The 24,117-nt window shown below is 38.7% G+C and overlaps 1 protein-coding gene across 1 annotated transcript in view; it reads right to left on the minus strand.

The window, feature by feature from the left end:
• The window catches only part of SFRP2 (secreted frizzled related protein 2), a 98,843-nt gene that overhangs the window by 62,070 nt on the left and 12,656 nt on the right, over positions 1-24,117 (minus strand). The window contains exon 2 of the mRNA XM_044062421.1: positions 20,723-20,803. Coding sequence (XP_043918356.1) covers positions 20,723-20,803 — 81 coding nt within the window. The remainder of the gene's footprint in view (positions 1-20,722; positions 20,804-24,117) is intronic.

The following is a 24,117-nucleotide window of genomic DNA, read 5'->3' on the forward strand; positions in this document are numbered from 1 at the left end:
CTAGGCTTTAGCATAGGAATAGGGTGTTTATTATGAGAACTAGATCAGTTCCAAGGCTCAAACCCAAATAAGCGCTGCTCGATGAAGCGCTATGCACAAAATCACAAAGCCGTGCTACACGGGTTTTATACAGGCGGACTTGAAAGAGCTAGAAATTGGCCCAAAACAGCCAACAGACTACCAGATTCCTGTGCTGGGAACACTCCTCCAGGGACAGATAGCCTGCTCCAAGCTCCCCACTGCCACTGGTGAACAAAGAAGCCTCCCTCTATCCAAGAAAGGAAATGGCAACACAGGAACTTTCCAAAAGTCCAGAATACAGCAAAGCCTGTATTTGGACTACTCTAGGTCAGGAAAGATGGGAAACAAGGATAACTTTTTTTTTTCTTTTTTGCAACAAACAGCAGGAAATTGCAATAAATATGTAACACAGTCTAGCGCATCTCCTCTTATCTCATCTTCTTCTTCCCATCTTCTATACTGTCCACTATCCCCTCCATCTCAAGCACTCATATTGTAAACATTGTAGAAACCCAATAATGTTAACCAGCTGGTTACTGAAAACTGTATTTATAACTGTAAATAAACTGTAAACATTGTGCTAGTGTTTCTTCTGCTATTACACATGCAGTGAAAACTGTAGATTATTGTACTTGTATTAGATGTCCTGTTATTGGAGCTTTTCTCCTTGAGCCTTCAATGAAAATGGGTTCTATACCCAGTTGGACTTTTTCAGTAAACAAATATCAAATACAACAAATAAACAGGGGCAGTGGTGCCCAGCAATGACGTCCATGGTAAGAAAGTGCTGTGACACTGGCAGAAAGTAAACAATAAGGTAAAATGGGATGGTCTACTGAATGATAATTAGACCAATGAACCTAAAGTAAGATTTGAAAAGGATTTACACTAATAACATAAGTGGATTTAGTGGGAGTGCTTAGTGTTTTACAACTTCACCATCAGTGCTTATAGCAAAAGATAACCAGCCAACAAATCTTATATACAGTTTTGAGTCAGCTTTTTTTAAACAGCTTCATCTGCAAATTCTACTTGCAGTTGAGGTCTTCTGTCATTAAAGACCTTTTTAGTTGTGAAAGCAGTCAACCTGGAGGTGTGAAATATAAACATTGAAGCAATTAGCAAACGAGTGATACTTTTACACTTTGAGCCTCCCATTTGTAACAGCAAAACACAACAATCTTCAGGAGTTGTTTGTTGTTTCAAGCAGTAAAATATATATTAATTTGTTGCAATGACTGGACTTAGAAAAGAAATGCCACATTAAAGAAATGTTATATTAATGCTGTTATTTTCATCTTGGACACTATAATGTTTATTGGTTTCTCTGTATCTGCTTAGTATAAGAGATTTGATGAATAAATTAAGTATATAATAATAATGAGAACACATTTTAGAGTTTGCTGGTGCGACTTTTGAACTCTTGATTTAAACATTTTCCTAAGTCCATAGCTGGAGGAAAATAAATGTACATTTATATATCAAGGGCAGTGGATCATTTAACAGCATATTGCAGTCTCTGATTCATTTTTTATCCTGCTACAGTTTCATACTAAATTAAACAGATTGCCCTTATATAAAGACGATCAGACCATGAGATAGAACAATAGTTCTCAACCCCTTATGCTCAGAATCAAAGACAAACCAAAATATTCAAGCACAAATGCCATAAGTCAAGCACACTTTTTAAAAATTTGGTTCTGTCACAGAAAGCTGACAAAATAAGAAGTAATTAAACTACACTTCTGAATTAAAATATGTCTGCTGATGCAATGAATGTCATTTTTTGATGATGATAATTATATCCTTTTCGCAAAATAAAATTACATTTTAAGACAGCAAAAAATCTGAATCTAAATCAGAAAATGATGGCTGTTTGACGGGTATGGGCAACATGACTACACTCACTGGGAGGATATGGTAAAAAATGCAGTCTACACTTAGTTTGCAGCAAACTGTTCATCACTCACAAGGCCACACTGGTTTGCAGATACAAAAATAATGAAATTCAATTTCAATTAACTGCAATTATGGAAGTTATGACTACTGCAAAAGTTTGTAGTCAATTCAGTTTTTTGTGGTTTATACAAGCAGATCAAAGTAAATGCTTGTTTGTCTTTATATAAGCAGATTAAAATTAGATTTTAAATGTACAGCAATAAATAAAAGAAACTGGCAAAAGAAATAGAAGCTTTGATGAATATGTGACCTAGTTTAAAGTGTCAAGTTCTATTCCCTTATTTTACCAGTACAATAATCAATTTTAGAATTTTTAAATATTTTCTGGGAGAAACTGAAATACAGTAGCCTTCAGCATGTGGTCACAATAACAAAGCACTGCCTGAAACAACAGCCTACATTAATTTGTGACAGATTGGCTGACCAATGTATGGGGTAAGAGTGTACCAAAGTCTGTTAGCCACTAGGAGAGATAAGCAGTGCAAGACATGATATGTGTGAACCCCCAAGATAGCTGTTAGATTAGAAGGCCGAAGGCTTAGTCTGTAGAAGCAATGAAACAATTAATGTTCAAGTCAAACTATTATGACCAGTGATGTAATCGAGCATAGCTGTACTCTGGTGATATATATATATATATATATATATTTTTTTTTTTTTGCCCTTTGCATCTCTAGAAAATTCAGGTATGGCTTAATGTCTGCAGTACAGATATGTGTATAAAAATGGGCTCACATATTTAAGCATTTTTTAAAATATAGTATTGCAGGGGCAACATTTGAAGAATTGTATATAGTTTCTTAATGTGAGGTGTGCTGGGTCAGCAATAGGAGTATAAAACTGAAGTTTTTGTCTTCAGTCCTAATTATGCCATGTAGTCTTTGAAGATTAACAATACAGTATGATGACTAGTTCACCAGGAACTTAGGACTGTGCACTAGTTCATATGTTCATAGGTGAGTTCCAGGCTAACTGCCCTGAAGACTCATTTTAAGCCTAGTCAATATCCTGAGGTAGAATCAAATTGTGTACCTTGTGTTTATGAGATGAAGACCTTAACTGTGATGCCAAACCCACCCCTCCAGTGGAAAAAAATACTGTCTTTCTTAATAAGAAAATGAAGACAAAAGTACTAGACAAATGACTGGGTCAGGATGGAGGAAATCATTTGCTTGAAGCATCTGGAATCTAGACATTTATTTTTTGAGAACATGAGTAATAGAAGAGAATATGTTTTATTTTTAATTTTATAAATGAAAGATGTAAATATGGGTCACTGGTATGAAAGAGGGAGTACATTATATGTATTGGGTTAGCGGAGAGGCAGTAGGTAAGAGAATCATATTGCTCACATGCTTCTGAATGGAGGAAGAGGTTATTTTCTTGACCTATGATGAGGTCACTATATTTGACCCAGTATTGTACTACACTTAAGATACTTTCACTTGCTATTCGAGCCCAGTCATTCAGTTCACGCATACAATCACATCTGACTCAAGGTACAACCATGTCACAGGCTAGATTTTAAATTTCACCAGGGGAATGAAGCATTCCATATTTAATTTGTGGGGTTTATAGGTTTGCAGAGTTACACTGGAAGATTCATGTAGCAGCCCTATAGTAAAACATCACTCGTATACTAGACTTAGAGATCTTAGTTTCAAGCTAGAATGAAAGAAAGACAATGGATCTGCTACCATTTCCAAAGAAGTAGTTTTTGCTCTGTATTAATAGAAATGGAAGGGCACCACAGTGTGAAATGTGACACAAGGCATAAGGATTCCGCAGTGATGGCCTGCCATTTGTAATTCCTCCAGCTATTGTTAGCTCCCTCGTGTATGTGACTGCTGACTCCATCACTGTAAATACATGTGAAGGTATGTGACTGTATATCACTGATTGTGCTCTGAAATAGTGTCTTCACTGACTTCCCTATAAGGCACACAGCCATTTGTTTTTCTCTACCTATAGCACTAAAGTCTCTACCATCAAACCACTTCAAGAAAATAATATTAGGGTACTACATTTGCTCCTTTGGTTGGAATTTTGTTCAGATTATCTCTGGGACATATATAAGCACATATACTGGATATATATATATATATATATATATAAAATTGTTGCTTTTTACCGTGATTGGTGTACTATCCTGGTAAACAAATGAAATAATTATAATAAATAAATAAACCAAGGCAGTAAACTGATCTAAAAAGAGCTCCCATTTCAATCATAGCCAGGGAGTTACATGAACAGAAAACATGAAAATACATAGTAAGAACACTATGTAAACTAGTTTTGAATGCATTAACAGAGTTCCAGTATACATGCATCATACCTCTCAACCTTTTAGAGCAAAAAATCTGGACAAAGCTTAAAATGATGGGAGACAAATAGGGACAGATTTTAAATATTGCTCTTACAAACTTAAAATAGATAGAATAATAGGTTTTGCATTAGCATGAATTTTATGAAGGATTTGAGTCTTAAACACAAATGTTTGTCATAATTTAATTACTTCAATCCTCAGGTATTTGCCAGTAAAGTACAGATTTTAGGAGGAACACACCTAAAATATGAGGCAAACATCTGAACATTCTGCGAAAATCTGTACACTTGAGAGGTATGACATGCATACATCTTCAATAAGTACAGGGTTTCTATATAAGTAGACTGACAAAATGCAGGGTAACACAACTGAGGAAATGTTTTCATATATCTCGAATTCATATAAGGACTGCATCAGGAAGAATATACAAATCCTGTAAGGGCAGAGTGGCAAAAAGGGACAGGGTCGTAATAAAACCACTGAAGAATAAAGGTAGGAATATAACAGAGAGTGCAGCTATGTACAATGTACACAACACTGACGTTTGTTATCATATGCATTAGACAAATTGAGGAAAAGTACAGCTACTTATTTGTGCACTAGGATAAAAGAGGTCAGGCAACAGCTGATTACATGAAGTAAGTGCAGACAATTGTAGATATTCTATCCATTTTAACCTGAGTTCTATACACATGGCACATCCATTTCACCCTTCTCCATTGTTCTACATATTTAAATAAAAACTACTCATGTGTGCTGAAAGTGTAGCAGAATACCACAGTATATGACTAAGAATGTTAGTAAGCCTATTTTAAACTGTCTTTCTTCCACGCCTAACTTAAAAAAGTCTTACTGTATGCAGTCTTAATCACATAAAATCTGAGTTAAAATGTCACATAACTTTATAATGACACAGTATGAAATAGGTGTGGTAAGAGATAAAGAGTTCCCCATTCACCCTAATGATCTGGGACAATAAAGCTTTGATGTATGTGTGTGAATGAAAGGGCTATCTTAGGAATTGTTAAATCTTAAAAAGGACTCAACATAAATATATGACAGTTTTAGACTCAGCTATGTAAAGACCATATGTTCAAGGGATGATTAAGTTACAATGTTAGTGGGTTGTCCATGAAAACAAGGTAACGTGTTTACTGGGCTTGCCATGTCAAAAATGAACAGCATGCATGCATGGAGGTATTCAGAAACTCTTAGTTTTTATGCAAAGCACTAATCCATATGAGGCATAATTTTTCCCCACTTAATGGTAGCTAGGAATGCATCTCAAATGTATATTTTTGTAAGTGTAAAACTATGTATTTGAGATGTAAATCTCACCACTTTAACCACATTTAATGAAACTAGCTTAAAAAAGTACACAGGAATTGGCGATACTTTACTTGAGGGCCTCACCAGATGCGCAGTAGCAAGCCCCACCCAAAACCTGTTTCCATGCTACTTCGTAATCGGACACTAATGAATATGCATTCCCTCAATAGCGACACTAGCATATGTTTCTAGTATGTAGAATCTAGTGTTAATATCGGTAACGTCCAATAAACCAATATAGCTTATATAGCTATGTTGTTTGATACTTTATACTGTGCAATGTTACTGATAGTTCTAATTCTTAAACACTATCTTACAGTGCTGACTTTATTGTTTCTCTGAATAATATATCGCCTCACATTCTACAATCAAAACTAAAACATGCAATGCTACTAGTCCATACTGAAAAATAATACATACATACGCACATACATACATACATACGTACATACATACGCACATACATACATACGCACATACGCACATACATACATACGCACATACATACGCACATACATACATACATACGCACATACATACATACATACGCACATACATACATACATACATACATACATACATACGTACGTACATACATACATACGTACATACATACATACATACGTACATACATACATACATACATACATACGTACATACATACATACAATAAAAATAAAAAAGATAATGAAAATAAAGACCGCCAGACTCTCTTAATCAAATCTGCTATTTCATCTTCCTGTTACCAAAATGTGAACTCATTGAATCACTCTCAGTTGTGCAAATAGCTCCCTGTAGAAGAGCAACCACCTGAACTTGGCATGTCTGCAAAAATCTCTTCCAGCTACAGACCATCCTTTCTCCGTCATTGTACCAACTCTGTAGGCCTCACTACCAACTTAAATACTTACTTTATCTGTGCTCAACTATTTCAGAAAAAAGCTATTAAGCCTCCTTGGAAAAAGAGAAACAGTAACTTAAGAGCATTCCATCTAATACTGTTTGGCAGCTCATACCACCTCTGCATATATTCTTATTTCATTTACCTGCTACACTGTCACCACAGTGACTTATTATGCTGTTCTAATACCTCACATCACAACATTTCTCGACTTACTTTCAGCTCATTCTCTCCTGCACCTCCCATCTGAATTACTAAGTTTCTTACATGATGGGAATTCAAACCCTTGCCTTCTTTTCAACCAAATGTTGCCCTCGTATTACTCCAGTCTCTACTGACCGAGTGCAACTGTCTTCTAAACATCACATACTACCTTTATAAAGAATTCCACTATTCATTATTATGTGTGCCCACACATGCACGCACGAACGCAGTTCGGGCAATGCTTAGCTTTTTTGTGATGCTATTTATTTTATGTTAAATACAATTTTTTACATTGAAACTCTTCTTTGTTTAAGTTTTTTGAAATGTAAACATATATTCTTGTTTCTGCAATAACTCCATGGCTGCAGCTAAAACGGGTCCTCATCTCATCAGACCACTCTTATTGTTAACAAACGTAAATAAATACATAGTGTGAGGGATTGTGCACACCGTGTATTACTGCTCATCATATCATCATAGGGGATTACTAGGCTATAGTAATGTCCTGTGATGAGCAGGCATACATGGCATGCACGATCCCTCATGTTACTAATTTATTTATTTATGTTTGTCAACATGGAGAGCAGACTGATGCATTAGGACCCATTTCAACTGCAGTCAGGGAGGTATGTCTTTCTCCACTAGAAGCTTCTCTGTAAATTTTCGGAACAATAACAGTAACAAAAATTCATACTAAATTGAATGGGGATATTTTACTTCTTAACAGCTGATTAGAATGCCATGTCAATCATGGCTCATTACATATGCAGACCTGGTCGTCAATCATTCGCGACATGCCCACTTCTGTACAAAACACAAGGTGAGGCCTTCAAGTAAAATATCGCCCAGGAATTAACATTTCATGAAACTAAGGTTTCTGAATATCTTCACAAATGCACAACTGCATCTTTACAAAACATACATTATAAAAAGATTACAATAAGATCACCACGTGCCCCTTTTCATTTAAGAAGGTCTCTTTGAGATATAAAACAATGTTTTTTTTAATGAAACAATGTTCCTAACAAAAAGACTGCCTAGGAGGGATAAGGTGAGTAGCAATTATCTGCTTGAAGTATAAATGTATATATAAATGCACATACGTACATATATATTTATACACACATATAGACACACACGTGCATACACTCACACACACACACACACACACACACACACACACACACACTAACACATACACACAGTCTCTTCTGCTTTCATGCATGTATAGTGCACTTTCACCCACTCATGCAGATAGCAACATAAACGTACAGTTTTTTCGGGTTTCATTTATTTTTTACACTCACTAAACAGGAAAAGCAGTGATTAGCGAATGTAAAATAATAGCTCAATTGATCTCTCTCGCTTACTCTCGTACATGCATAGACTAACATGCAGACATAAACACACACACATGCGTGTGCGCTTTTTTATTTAATTTTTTTTTCTTTTTTATTACACACTCACTAAAGAAACTAAAGCACTGCTTAGTGAGCATAAAATAATGGCGGCTGTTAGTTTTTTTCTGTCCAAGCTCCATGGCAGGTTGATATGCTGCCTTGAAGCAATGGACTCATTTTTCAGTGGGCATTACATGTGCATTAATACCCTGCTGGAGAACATTCGTTCTCCAATCAGGGAGCCAATGTACAGTTTGACCATTCCCTAATAGGTTTTTACTCACTGAACTTGAAGTAATTGCAAATGGGTTTGTGTGTGTATGTGTGTGTGTATGTATATGTCTCATGAAATATTGAACATTAATTATATATACCAATTCCGAGACTGCACAACAGAAGAGTAAGGGCAAATTTCCATATCAGGGTGCAAAACAATCTCATACAAAAAGCAGCTGGCAAAACCATCATTAACAGGAATATTCACTCATATGAGCATGTCCTTTTTTTTTACAGCACTAAAAAAGCCTTTGCTCATATGAGTGTCTGCTGTTGGTGATTACAGCCATATATGTATATCTATCTATCTGTCTACATGTATGTATATGTATATGGGTCTGCTACAAGCACTTGAGTCCCAGGTGCTCAAAGACCACTGTCCTGAAGCCAGGGACTTGAGCTTCTTGTTGCTTGCTCTCAAACACAAATATGCTCACATTGCCTCTGAACCTTACAAGTCCCACTGTGCAGTCCATCCACCCATCCACAACCCCTTTTTCACATTTTTGCACATGGGGTCAGGGTGTCACTTCAATAGTGACAGTCATCTAGAGCCAAGGTTTACACCATCAGGTGGCTAGCCTGTCACGGTTGTTCTTCCAGACCATACACTCACACCTATGGCCAATTTACAGTATCCAATTCAACTACAGTATGTCTCTGGAATGTAGGAAGAAAACCAGAGCATTAGGAGGAAACCTATGCGAACACAGAGAGAATATGCGGACTCTGCACAGAAGGCACCCCAGCCAAGAATCGAATCAGGGAATCTCTTGTTGGGAGGTGACAATGTTATCTGCTGTACCACTGTGCCATAGTTTTACTTAACTCCCCAAGACACAGCACAACAGCAGCAATATTACAACACATTACTGCACAGGACTGCACAGTGGTACTTGTAAGGTTTAGGGGCAATGTGAGCAATCTTGAGTTTGAGAACAAGCAGCAGCCTACACAATTTAATTCTAATATATTTTACTTTCTCTGACTGTTTGCATTTATTTCTGTTAGATACACTTGTATAACCTTCTTCAATATCAGACTATATTCACTCTGTATTATTCTCATTCATGCTATGTATGCTACATTGGTTTGTTGTTTTGTGGAGCTTTTCTTCCCGGGCCTCAGCTGAAAAAGGATTCTAGGTCAGTCGAACTTTCCTGGTCAGCAAATGTCAAATATTGAAATAAATAAATAAATAAATAAACATTCAACCTTAACTCCCATAGTCACATACACTGTAACATTTTATTTTACATACTTGTTAACTAACTGGGTATGCCCACTCAACACAACTTTCCATTTTCCGAGGCACTTGAGAGCACTGTCTGTTTAAGTGACTTGCTCAGAGTAACACAGCATACAAATCAGGGTAGAAGTAATCAGACTTTACACCATTGACTACAGAAAGCAACTTGTTAACAGCTCAGAGCCTTAATCCATTGTGTTAACTGCAAGACACACATCTGGCAACATCAGAAAACAAGTACTATAATGGCAAAATTAATATTGTCATGTGTGCTTTCATCATGATAGAGAATGAAATGAATGTGAGGTCACTATCACAATGCTGGTACATAATATTTTAACTGTGAATATGGGGGGGTTACAGGTGAATACAGTATTCTGCTAGCCATGCTATATTGTAGGTGTGACTGCAGAAGGACTGAATGACTCTAACAGAATTATCTTGCAGTATAATGTCTGCATGACAGGGGGTGCAGTACCTTTTGTATATTGCAAGAGGGGGCCTGAAAGGAGACATTGTAGGCATTGTGGCTAGTACAGTGATGAAGGGGTGCTGTCCTAAAAGATCTGCTTCCTCATATGTGATGATTTAATATCTCATATTTTATGACATAACAGAGAAACACTAAATACCTTCAGAATGTTTCAGATCAGCACACCTCACAGCAACAACACACAGTGACACTTGTTTAGGTGTATTTTGAGGTCATTTGTTCTACTGCATATCTTGTTGTATATGTTTATATGGTCAGAGGGTGTGTTATAGGAGAAATGTGGTAGACATTAGGGTCAACGTCCGTAAGGTGCATCCTTCATGCCTGCAAATATAGGGTGACATCAGTGTTAGAAACCATACACCACATTTAAATTGATGTACATTTGCCCCCCCATCCCAGAACACACTTTGAATGTTTATCCCATGAAATCCACTGAATGTACTGGTCACTGGATATTCTCCACTTCCTAGTATTCTCCCAGTCATGACTGACGAACACAGTGATAAACTAATAGTCTTTTAGCTACTCCATTATACCCACCCACATTCTTGGTGAGGTAAGAAGTGTCAGAGATGGCTTGGCAAGTAAGTCTGATCTGTGACCTCATAGCAGTGGACGTTTGGCAACATTTTTGCCAGCCATCCATAAGGTTAATGACTGTTACACTAATTTATGTCCATAAAATCTAAATAGGTTTTGGAGGCAGTTTTTTGGCAAGGGAAGGGAATGGGAGGAGTGGAGCATGGAATGACACCATGTGAAGCTTGCATTCTCACAGGGGGTGTAGGATGCCCATTGCTCATAAACTGAGTAGCTGACTGCTGCTTTTCTCCAGGTACATCCCACGCTAATTCTCAGTGCTAAGCTCTTCAGTGCCTTGACACTGTTTCTGAATTCAGGCCATCATTGGTGTGGGAATCTCTCCTCTATGCCAGCATGATGAGTAGTAGTACTGCCACACTTAAAGAGCACTGTCTTCTGTGAGGCATTCTTTATTTTATAGAGGATTATACTCATGTCTGTTTGCACTCCAGTTCAACTCTAGCAATAATGTTATAATACTGGCCTTTGTGAAAATGAGCAAAAGTTTTAGACAGATAATTTAAAATCAGACTGATGTTTTCTCCAGCCATCATGATAAATACTGGAGAGAGACAGCCATACTTGAAACTCTCAGAACATAACTTCATACAGCACCCTCAAAGTTTAATAAATAACAAACATATTTACATATCTTATTTGACCAAAAAATTACCTTGCTCTGCAAGTGTAACTTCCACGATCTGTGCATCTTTTCTACCTGTACTGCATTATGATGCAGATAATTGTACTCAGTCTAACAATACTGCCTTACATCAAGCAAGCTGAAGAATCTGTGGTTTGGCATAATGGTTAAGGTGTTTACCTCCCAGCCAAGCAATTCAGGGTTTGACTCTCATTAGGGGAAATTGGCTACACTTAAAATGGTTCAAAAGGTCAGGTAACCTAGTACTTACTTATGACCTTGATTCAGTTTTACTTATGGATAGCAGAAGATCCTGAAAGAGGAATACTGACAGACATGGTACATCCACACTTTAGCAAGGCTTTTTATTTGGTCTTACTGATATAGCTACTAGGAAAACTTCAGGAGTAAGACTAAGGTGGCACAGATGGAGGGCATGATCTGGAGGTTTGTGTTGAGAAAGATGATGCCAGGAATACTGGTTTTGATGATTGGGGAGAGATGGGTGAAGGCTGCCAGCCTAGTCAAACAGAATTTGATATATAATTCAGGTATTTGTAAATAAATGTAAAATACAGGCATGTTTCTTGAGTGTAAAGAAAACTGAAATGTGGAACTACAAAATGTGACAACATTGCTCTACTGGCCCAGTGAAGCATGTTGTACCCTTTCATGTTAGAATTCAGCTCCAGGGTGGCTGGATGAAGATTTCATGCCCATTATTTTAAGGCTAAAGTTTATGACTAGAATTTAGATGTGGAAGGTGCTTTATTGCTCTGGTTTCTGCTAGCATATACATGTGAAATGTCTTGCATTGTTGTAAGTTTCTGAGGAGGTGTTAGATTGCTAAATAATGCAGTTTGTGGCCTGAGAACTCAGACTAGGTATTAAGATGGTGCAATATGAATAGTGGGAAAACCTAAGTGTCAAAAATTATGTAATTTTGGGAGGGCCTTACAGACATGTTTGTTAGTAATGTTTAAATACTATTTCTCACAAGAGACTGAGAAGCATTTTGATCTGGATATCCAACTTACCAGCACTCTGCCTTGTGCTCACATGTAAGTTTTAGCACTGTGATTTCTTGTAGGAATAGTTAAAGCTAGTAAAGATTAATTAGGTATTTTTCTTTTAAGTCAGACCTGTCCTACTGTATTATTTTAAGTTTCTGTGTGATCTCTGAACTTTTAGATATCTCTGTGGTGTAGTAGTTTTGTCTTGTGCTTTAATTATTTATTATTAAATATTTTTAAAACCTGCTACCTGTGGCTGATTTGTGTAGAGATAAGCTCTAGAGTGCATTGCATATTTATAGAGGTTATTGTAATAGGCCACTCTAAAGTAAGCCTTGACTGTTAGTCATACTACCACTGGATATTAATATTGCACAGTAATAATTGGACACCCCTTTTAAGGGCCTTTTAGTGGCTGATATTATTAACTGGGTGGTGGCAGTAATTACTACTGTATAGTCTAGTCTAGGTAAAGGGGCACAGTTGGAGAATCTGTATCAGCCTTTCCCAGGAGTGTCTATGAAGTTGTATAAATACTTATCTTAAAGTGTGTGTGTGTGCTGTGTAAGCTACTAGGCAGGGACACGAAGCACTGGTTGGACAGAGAGGGTACTGGAGGTTTTAGCTTGCCCAGTTAGGCTGGGACCTGGACCCTACAGCTGTGCCAGTGGGGAGTCTTATTGGGGACCTGGTGAGTAAGGAAGCAACCAGCCCTAGACTGTGATCGCTGTGTGCACTTAAGGGAAATTGTACTTTACTGTGTGTATTAGTTATCCTTTTCTCTTCTATGAGACAACCTCCCTGGTGTTAGTGGTGAATATTGAGGCTCCTTGATTGCTGGGCCAGGGCACGGTCATCACACTGGCAATGGAAGAAAATAATGGAACATCATAGAGGCCAGTCTTTTGTCTAGAACACTTCACTGGGGGAAGTGTCTAGGGAAGAACTTGAAAATAGTGACCAAGTGATCAAAACATGGCAGAAAATGTTCAGTGCAAACAAATGCAAAGTAATGAAACTGGGCACTGACAGGCTGTGTTTTTCTGCCATCAAACAAGTATAATGGCCATTTGCTAATACATTTGAGAGCTGGGAAGAAATCACTAGATAAATGTAAAGATAATCTAAATATACATTGGGAACCACAAGGAGACAAAGAAGGCCAACCCACTTAGTTTCTTAACCTTGAATTATCTTTTGCGCCTCCTTCCTCCCTTCCCACTTTACTAAAAAAAAAAAAAACACAAACAAAAAAAAAAAAAAACTTTGCTCCAATCTCCCTGAACTTCTCAGCTGATAAGTATATTTTTTGTCACTTTTTAACTGTTCAGAGTTGAATACAACAATAACTGAATTCAGTTCAGAATACATTTTGAATAAATTGCTTTTATTTAAACTGTATTTGCTTTAGTACTGCTACACAGACAAGTGTGCCAGCTTGCACTGCATTTGACTTGTTTTTAGTGCTGTTTTAGCTGCTTTTCTGTAAAAAAAATCTAAATTTTAAGCTTGTTTCCTGCCTTTCCTGTAACTAGTCTAGTCCAGATACAGATTTGCTGTATCCAGGACTGTTTGTAAGCTTCTGAGCCCCCAAGCCTTTTTGTGTTGGAGGGAAGCCTTCTAGCTTATCAGTGGGAGTGGTAAGCACTAGGTAGCCTATCTACCACAAGAGAAGTGGTTTCTGGCCCAGAAATTGTAGTATATTGGCCGTTTGGGCAGTTTTTCCATCTCTTTCAACTTTCTGGTTTAAAAGTCCGTGTTTGCGCTCCCCCTCCCCCCTTTCCTGTAACTTGTCTAGTCCAGACACAGATTTGCAGTATCCGGGACTATATGTAAGCTTCTGAGCCCACCAAGCCTTTCTGTATTGGAGGGAAGCCTTCCAGATTATCAGTGGGAATGGTAAGCACTAGGTAGCCTATCTACTACAAGAGGAGTGGTTTCTGGCCCAGAAATCGCAGTTTATTGGCCATTTGAGCAGTTTTTCCATCTCTTTCAACTTTCTGGCTTAAAAATCCATGTTTGTGGTTGTTTTCCACCTTTCCTGTAACTAGTCTAGTCCATTTACAGATTTTCTGTACCCAGGACTGTTTGTAAGCTTTTGAGCGGTGTCAAAGTCTGCTCTTCAATTTTTCCCTTAGATCTACTAGTTCTCTCCTCTCCTACACTTTTACTAGCTTATTAATCTAGCACTTTACCAGACTTCTTGTAGCAATCATTGTAGCACACAAAAGTGCTACCAGCACTAAACGTTCTACAAGGAAACAGCTCCAGTACTTATTATTAATGCCCACCCCTCCAGGCGTGTCTAAAGGTCAGTTCCCTGTGCTTTCTCCTATTAGCCTCGTCAACTTTGGCATCCTGAGGCAATATAGCAACTGCCTCATGTACACTGACAACCCTCTTCTCTTACCTCTCAGCACTCAGACTTGCGAGAGATGCATTTATTTATCCCAACTGGAAGCCACGCTTTCTCCAGCCAAGACTGGAATAGCTGGTCAAGAGGAGAAGGTCAACACTTGCACCACACCATATGGAACACATAGCCCTCCAGAACACACACCAGCACTGCATTTACATAAAAACACAAAACACACACCCACCTTAGTGGAGGCTCTCAATAAAAATCTACCCAAACAGCCGAGACCTCCAAGGCAGAAACGCACTTGACTACCACAACACAACACTAATCATGAGACACATAACTCTCCTAAACATTGTGCCACTCAACCAAAGCCCCCAAGTTAAAACAGCATGCCCAACACACTAGTCATAGGTGACTCGATAGTGAGACACACTGATGTCCCACTCACTAGATTGAATAAGGAGAAAATAACAGTCAGCTGCCTGTCAGGAGCCAGGATCCACCACATAACGCATGCACTCAGGTCCCTCAACAACAGGTACAAATATGACTCTGTCATTGTACATGTGGGTGTAAATAACCTAGGGCGTACCTCCCTAGATACATGAAAAGAGACATGGTGGAGCTCTCGGATTATGTAGCCCAGGTGGGTATGACCCTAGCCTTGAGCAGCATCCTGCCATCACCCAGAATGATACCACAGTACAAGTAGAAAATGATTGATTTCAACAGTTAGCTAAGTTTCTGGTGTCATTCTAAGGGGATCCAATATTTGTCTGCCTGGGATGACATGATTGACAGACCTCGATGCTTTGCCAGAAATGGCCTGCATCTGTCACCCCTCAGTTTCTGGATACTGGCCAAGGCTCTTGCCACCGCTATAGTGCCTTTTTTATGCAGTGTTCTAAAGACCAAATTACCACCATAACAGCTACAAACAAATGCAATCTGAGGGTCATGCTGCTCAATGCTAGAAGTCTAAATCTCAAAATGCACTCACTCGAAGCACTCCTTAAAATGGAGAACATCGACATTTGTTCCGTAACAGAGATCTGGTTCAAGGCAGTAGAAAGCACCCCTGCACTACCAGGCTATAACGGATTCCACACCTTTCAGCCCCAGAACTTGGATCGAAGCTCCAAAGGCGGTGGTGGTTCCATATTCAAAAAGGATGTGCACACCTCCAGACTGGTAGCCCAACATAACGCATCTGAGATATTTCAGGTGCAGCTAACATTGGGTAAGACAGCGATTCAGTTCGTAGCCTGCTATAGGTGCCCAACCATGTCCCAAGACTCACACTACATGTTCCTAAGCACCCTGGAGAATATTAATGTCCAACCTAACACTCTCATACTGGGCGACTTCAACTTCCCCTCCATTAACTGGGAAAACTATTCATATACCAATACACTTGCCCAATGTTTCCTGGAATACATTAATGCCAATGCCCTGGATCAGTTCATTCTTACCCCCACTAGAGGTAGCAACATCCTTGACCTGGTCATTACTAACATGGGCGACCATTGCTCTATACCAATAGTCAACTTCTCCCTGGTTAGATCTGACCACAAACGAATCAGCTTGGAAATCCACCCCTTCCCCGCAAAGGTAACCACCATGAAAAACTTCTCCAAAGCTAACTTTGGGCTCCTAAAAACAGAGGTGGCTAACTTCACTGCACCCATGCAAATGGAGATCAGTTGCATGACCGCCGAATCATACACCAATGCATTGTATGAACACATACACAAATGCATGGATTTCGCCATACCCAATAGAACCAAGATGCTCTCCTCCAAAAAAATGGAAGCCAATCTGGTGGTCCCCTGCCATAAACAAACTCTACAACAGAAGGAGGAAACTGATATAGAATAAGGTGAAATCCCAAGACTGGAAAAACTCCCTCATCAAATCCTCTAAAGCTAGCTATGACAACAGAATTGCAGCAGATAGTAATGACAACTACAAGGCCTTCTATAGTTATGTAAAGAATCTCCATGGCAATACCCAGATTTGCTCTGAGCTACTGCACAATGGTACCTCCTATACCGAGCCAACAGATACTGCCAATATACTGGCTGACAGATTCAGTTCCAACTTTACCCCCCCCCCCCCAAGGTACCAGTCACAATACCAGTAGATTGCCAGGCACCCAGTATTACTGTTGCACAGGTTAAAACAGCACTGTCCAAGGCCAAGAATACAGCTTCTATGGGAATTGACAATATCCCTGGCTGTGTTTTACATGAACTACAGAGTGAACTGGCACCTCACCTGTGTGCCCTGTTCAATCACAGCCACACCTCAGGCTTTGTCCCTACTGAATGGTGCACTGCTACAGTCATGCCGCTCCACAAAGGAGGAGCAACTACAGATCCTTGGAACTATCGCTCCAATAGCCTGACGAGTCTGATATGCAAAGCTATGGAACACATCATCATGGACCTAATAAACAAGGATATAGGGAATCTCCAAACTCTGGATCCTACACAGTTTGGTTTTGTGAAGGGTAGATCATGCCTGCTCAACTTGGCCAACTTCTTTGAGTCAGTCACCAGAGCTGTGGATGAAGGGAAGGTGGTTCATACAGCCTACCTTGATCTGGCCAAGGCCTTTGATACCATTCCTCACTCAGGAATCATAGAAAAACTCACTAAGCTAGATACTGACCCCTATATCACTAGGTGGGTTGCAAACTGGCTCCCAGGCAGAACCCACAGTGTGAAAGTAGCTGTCTCCAAGTCAGACTGCTGACCAGTCATGAGTGGAATCCCACAGGGTTCGGTCCTGGGTCCTCTCTTGTTTGCTACCTACTTCTCTGAAGTCCACACCAACACGAAGGGACTCTGCCTGACAAAGTTTGCAGACGATTGCAAGTTGGGGGCTATTATTGGGGTCTCACTGAGACCAATGACTGGTGTCAGAATCATGGCCTTAAGCTCAGTGCCAAAAAATGTGTCGTCATTCCCTGTGGGAAAAACTTGGTTCCCAGGAATTACCACATTGATGGTAGTCCACTGAACACAGAAGGCATTATAAGAGATCTGGGAACACAGGTTGACAGCGACCTCTCTTTTGACCACCACATTGCCACTGTGGTCAGAAAGTCCTTCTGTGTGGCACATCTCATTGCTAAGGGTTTTGCATCCAAGAAGAAAGAGGTCATTTTCTCCCTCTACTCTTCCCTCATTAGGCCAGTCATTGAGTACAATGCCCCATTTGGCATGTACTTCACTAAACACCTGTAACAACTGGAGAGGCCACAAAAGTATCTCACAAAGAGGATCCTAGGCCTTAAACATTTGTCCTATATGGACAGACTAAAAAAACTCCCAACTATTCTCTGTCTCATATTGCCTACTTAGAGGCGATCTCTGCTTGACTTACAAAGCCATGTCTGACCCAGCTCTGTTAGAAATGCTACATCTAAAGAAATCCCAAACCCTCCGCACCACATGCTCCAGAGACCTCAACCTCATTAACACAATTAACAGAACATTCTGGAGAGACAGGATCATAAGCCAGAGACTGCCCATGCTATGGAACAGACTTCCCATACATGTCAAGCAGAGCACCTCACTGACCCTCTTCAAGAGAAATCTTGATGAGTGGATGGGAAATAGAAAATTCACCCCGGGGATCACTCCAGTGGCTTTACTTGACAGAGGCACTGGGAACTAAGGTCTGGTGGCACAATACCTGGGTAATCCTATGGGCTGGGCTTGCAAAGGCTCCAGGGCCATTAGCCTAGTACACACTTATGAACCTATGAACTGTAGTATGACTAGTGAGATGAAGTAAAATTCTGCCTTAGAAGCAAAAGAAAAAAATCAAAAGAGAAAAGCAAACAATCTGCTGTGCTGTAAGGGACAATTATGTGTTAAGTTGTGCTTTAGCAGTCAGGGTGGGTGTGGCGTAAGGTACTTATAAGGAAACTACTCAAGTACAATGTGGTGGGCATGCATGGAGAAGATATTATATATTTTACGCTTTAGGGAGGGAGGGATGAAGAACCAGTGTCATTCAAGGCTGGCTAATACATTAAGAACTGTTGATTGCCACATGTTTTAATTCAACTGATAAGAGAAACAGCACTTTAGGGACATGCTTTAGCTTCTGCTAGTTCTCAAAATTTCTTTCTCACCCAAACTGATGTAAAACTGCAGTTAAAAGCATCTGTCATATCTATTTATTGTTAATTTGATCTGTTTCACTGATGTTTGCTAGTGGAGTATCTCATAAAAGAAACAATAAACATTGTATTCTCATAGTTTCCATTTTAAAAAGCACTAGAACTGTAATCTATAGGATCAATTTCCACTCAGCAATATTTTTTCTTTCTCTTTCAAAAGTGTAATTTATGTTACTTGGGTAACTGGTTTCATACAAGTCAAATAAATGAACATACAGACATGCAGGAAGTTAACCTAAAAGTTAGATACACAGAAACCCAGGAGCATTAAGTAAATGTATCCAATGTGACACGGATCTATAGCTCATAGCACAGAGTCTGAGTGTACTATGAGCTACCCACCTCACAGAATCTGTAAAAAAATAAAAAAAAAAAAACACACAGACCGTCCCCAAGCATATAACCTTTTTCAAAATACATAGTGTCGCATCAACAAAATTTTGCAAATTACAATTCTACCCGGTCAGATAAACACTGCGTGTGGTATATATATGTACTAAACAGCAAAAACGTATTTCTCTGGCTGAAGCTTACAGCAAGGACTTCTAGGATACCATTACAATTAAGCTAAAATCTGTCCTATTGCTGAGGCTGAAGCTGCCCTTAATCACTTTCTCAGATGCACAGCTAAGCAGCCGCTTGATTAATTACATTCCTCAGCACAGCAAGCATATTTATGGAATGCACAAAAAAGACGGAAAGGAGAAGGAAAGACGTCTCTCGTTCCCAGATAGCTCTTCAATGCAACAAAGCAAACCTCTTTTCAGTGCATACTTACATTGTCAGACATAATCAAATCAATTTAGTTTGAATTCATATAATTTACAGAAGGGAAAAGACTGCAAACTTTTGTTTGAAACCTTGAACTGACCTAAAATGTTAAGTGGTCCTGATAGGAAGAATTTTAAGTTTCTTTTAACATTACACATAAAGCAGCCAGGATATAAAATGACCTTGCGTACGGGCAATGTTGATATATGAGAAGCCCAGTCAGCTGTTAGAATGGTTGGCATTCGATCATAATATGAAGGTCATGTCAATGGCACCCAAATCTGAATGATTACAGATCAAAATATCAGATGCCTACTGGTAATATACAACCACACACCATGGAGGTTCTACCCAAAAGAGATGCCATTATCTATCAGACATACTTTAAGCTTGTCACAGTGCCTGCAATGCTTCAGAGCAACTTAAAGGTCAGTCAACTAAAATGCCGACCCAGCCTATTACAGCTACCTAGCACCAGTAGAAATGCATCTGTTTTTGGGATATATATATATATATATATATATATATATATATATATATGTGTGTGTGTATGTGTGTATGTGTGTGTGTGTGTGTGTATATATATATATATATATATATATATATATATATATATATATATATATATCTACAATTTTTTTTCAGAGATTCATGTTGACAATTGGTCTAGTTAATAAGTGGATTCCTGGAGAACTAGAGAAACATTATGCCAAACAGCTAGGGATCCTGGCAGGAGATAGCATACTATTATTGTTTTGTTTTTAAATACTTTGGGACAACTATCGCATTGAAGAGAATTATAATTAGTTGGAGGAAAATCGAATGTAGAGCTGCTTAAATTTTAATTGCATGGCAGGTCTGCGTCTATGTCATTTTACACCCAATTCAAAATAGCAGTAACCAAGTTTGTCACAGATTTCAAAAATATTTTTGTGATTTTGGTAGATACATTCTGGGCCATGTAGATACGTAAATCAGCCTTATATGTTACTTACCAAAATCATTTTTGCAAAGGTTTTCCACAATCTCGTTGTCATCTTCCCCTTTATTTTTGCATGCATCACAGACTTTAGGTGCTGAAAAATGAAACATACAAGAATCATCTCTTTGATTCTCACTGAGTTTTAAAATAAAAAGAACAATAAATGTAGCTGATTTCAAGATGCAGGCACGCTAACTATATGTAATATTCTCTAGAGATGCTCCCCGTAGTATCACATGACTGTATTTATGTTTTATTCTGTGTATTATATTTATTAACCAATACAGAACAGATATTTGTCACATGAGTTAGGTGCAAAGTAAAATAACACTTCAAATGATATGCATTCACAAAATACAGGAATACATTATGCAAATACAAGCCATTGCCAAAAGGCAGTGCACAGACTTCCAATAGAGAAATATACTAAATTATAAATATGCCAAAAAGATAACCATCATTTAACACAAAAACAAGTATATGATTATACAGTCTGTACAGTAAACTGCCTTGAAAATCACATGCAGAATAGACAGAATGTTCTGTATCTGCTTAGGATGTTCACAAATGATAAGCTGCTGACAGGTATTTGTTCAGATCAGAACTGTTAGCATACCATATTATGATGAATGGCAAAAGTAGAATAGCTTACACAACTATCTGATTGTTACACAGCAGACACAAGTTATTATACTGTACAAGTATGCAGTAGCTGTGTAACAATACATTTGTCATTTTCTTTACTTCTTAGCCCTAGTTTCTCCTCTACACGTGGTTACTGATATTTGTTATAATGGGCCAGCCCACCAACCTTCTGTCACATCTAACACTGTCACCTTTTGGCTGATGGATCTCTTGAGAAAACTGCTATGTCTGGCATCTCATTTAGAATCATACAGCATGAAGCATCCTTTAATAATGGCATGGAGTCATGACAGAGGCAGGCTGCAGGCACCTTCATTTGATTTAGCTGTAGAGGGGAAATTATTTCCTTAAAAGTTACAGCTGTGTAGTGCAGATGTGTAATGACATGGAAGTTGCATTCATCCCACAGTATCTTTGGAATCCCCACCACAGTCCACTGCTTTTTTTCCATTCTGCAAAAGAGTTACTGCCTGCAAATTTACAAGCACGGACTGCACTGAAAAGGGGGGGGGGTGTCTACTGTAAATTCCATCCTCCAGCAATCGTGAGTACAGTCCTTAACTTAGGTCAGTAGTGCAAAACAGACACCCCATGCTACTGAACTGGTTCTAAATGAATGGCATTCTGTGCAAAATATATTCATGGCATATTTTGGAAGTGCACTAGCTAATGTAGCTACCTCACAGTTCCAAGGTTAAGGGGAGGGGTTAGCACTATTATTTGTGCCATATGCTTGTGATCTGACAGGGGTTTGTATAGTCTTCCTTTGTCTGTGTATTTTATTGCTTGGAACTTCTGTTTCATCCCATTCACACATGTGCTGCTTAACTGGCTGCTTACAAATATTCCTAGGATTATATTCTAGAACTTGACTCCACTTAAATGACGCTTTTGGTTTAGAATGACTAACCTGGTTAAGCTGTTGCTACAGATATTTACTATTAGGTTGTGTTGGTAAAGTAGTCAGCACTTTTTGTCTCTCAGCTGCAGGGTTTAATACAGACTGCTGCATGCTGTCTTGGTGGGGACCTGCATGTCCTCTCCATGTCCACATGAGCATTTTCCGTATAAAACAGTGCCCTCCCACTATGTCAACTCCTTAAAAAATATCCACTGATTTGTACTGTGGAGTTTCAGTGCTGTTTGCAAACAAGTAAATTACATGAAATAAAATATACTTTTATGCAGACTATGCATTGTTAGCATACTTTAATTTTGGTTCTCTAACATGAGATTACAGCTATACAAGGATGGCAACACTACATACTCATTATTGTCAACATATTTTTTTATTTTAAATTCACAAACTTCAGGTTACAGTGATACATGAATGGTTTCACCACATATTTATTCTTGTCAACATATTTTTATTGTAAGTTCCCAAATGAAGACATTTTAAATCAAAATAAATTTGGCACAAAGGCTACAAGCTTTATCAGTGATAGTGATTGTGAAGATTGGGTGAAGATAGATGAAGGCTGCCAGCCTAGCCAGATAAAATTTTGGAGATAATTCTGTCATCTGTAAATATCAATGTAAACCACAGGCTTGTTATCTTAAATGGTAAAAATAGTGTTAGATGTGGAACTGGAAAAATGTAACAACAGTGTACTCTACTGACCAAGTAAATCATGTTGTGACCCTTTGATATCAAAACTTGGAGTCAGTAAGTCTAGAGTGAGGCATCCTGCCTATTGTTTTAAGGCCAGAGTTAATGGCCAGAATTCACATGCATAAATGTCCTTTATTGCTCTGGTTTCTGCCCAGAGGTGAAGAATGTAAATTTAGTTTCTGTTAGCCTGGGAACCCAGGGAAGTGTGAAGAATGATGTAATGTGAACAAGGAATGTGATTTTAAAAACAGAGAGAATCAGACAGCATTAAGCATTTTTTGTCTTGACCATCCAACTCACCAGCACTGTCTTGCTCTATATGTAAGTTTATCTTAGACTTTTGTTTTCTCTTAGAAATAGCTAGAAACTAGAAAGATTAGACTAAGTGTTTTTCTGTCTTGTCAGAACTGTACTACTGAATTATTTTAAGTATTTCTCTGTGATCTCTGAACTCTTGACTAGCACTGTGTAGCAAAAAGTATTGCCTTGTGTTTTGACTATTTGTTATTAAATATTTTAACCCCTTTCAACTGTGGCTGTTTTTGTAGAGGTAATTTAAGCTCTTTAGAGTACTTGTATGCTTTTGGTAAAATTGTGCAAAGCCACTTCAATAGCTTTAGCCCCGGGCTATATTACCAATTGGATAATAATATTGAACAGTAATAATTGGACACCCTTTTAAGGGCCTTTGAGTAGCTGATAAATATTAGTGAGTGGCGGCAGCTGGTACTACCGTATAGTCTGGGAAAAAGGGGCACAGCTGGAGAACCTGTGCCTGCCTTCCCCAGGAGTGTCTGTGTGGTTGTATAAACTCTTCTCAAAGTGTGTGTGTGTGTGTGTGTGTGTGTGTGTGTGTGTGTGTGTGTGTGTGTGTGTGTGTGTGTGTCTGTGTGAGTGTGTGTGTGTCTGTGTGAGTGTGTGTGTCAGCTACTTGGGCAGGTACACGAAGCACTGGTTGGATAGAGAGGGTGCTGGAGGTTTTAGCTTGCCCACTAGGCTGAGATCTGGACTCTATAGCTGTGCCAGTGAGGAGTCTTATTGGGGACCTGCAGAGCAAGGGAGCGACCAGCCCCGGAGGCTGTGAACTCTGTGTGCTCTTAAGGGAAATTGCACTTTACTGTGTGTATTTGTTATCCTTTCCTCCTATATGA

The sequence above is a fragment of the Protopterus annectens genome, chromosome 2.part1 (genome assembly GCF_019279795.1).
Source record: "Protopterus annectens isolate FY-2018-M chromosome 2.part1, PAN1.0, whole genome shotgun sequence".
NCBI classification, from domain to species: Eukaryota; Metazoa; Chordata; order Ceratodontiformes; family Protopteridae; genus Protopterus; species Protopterus annectens.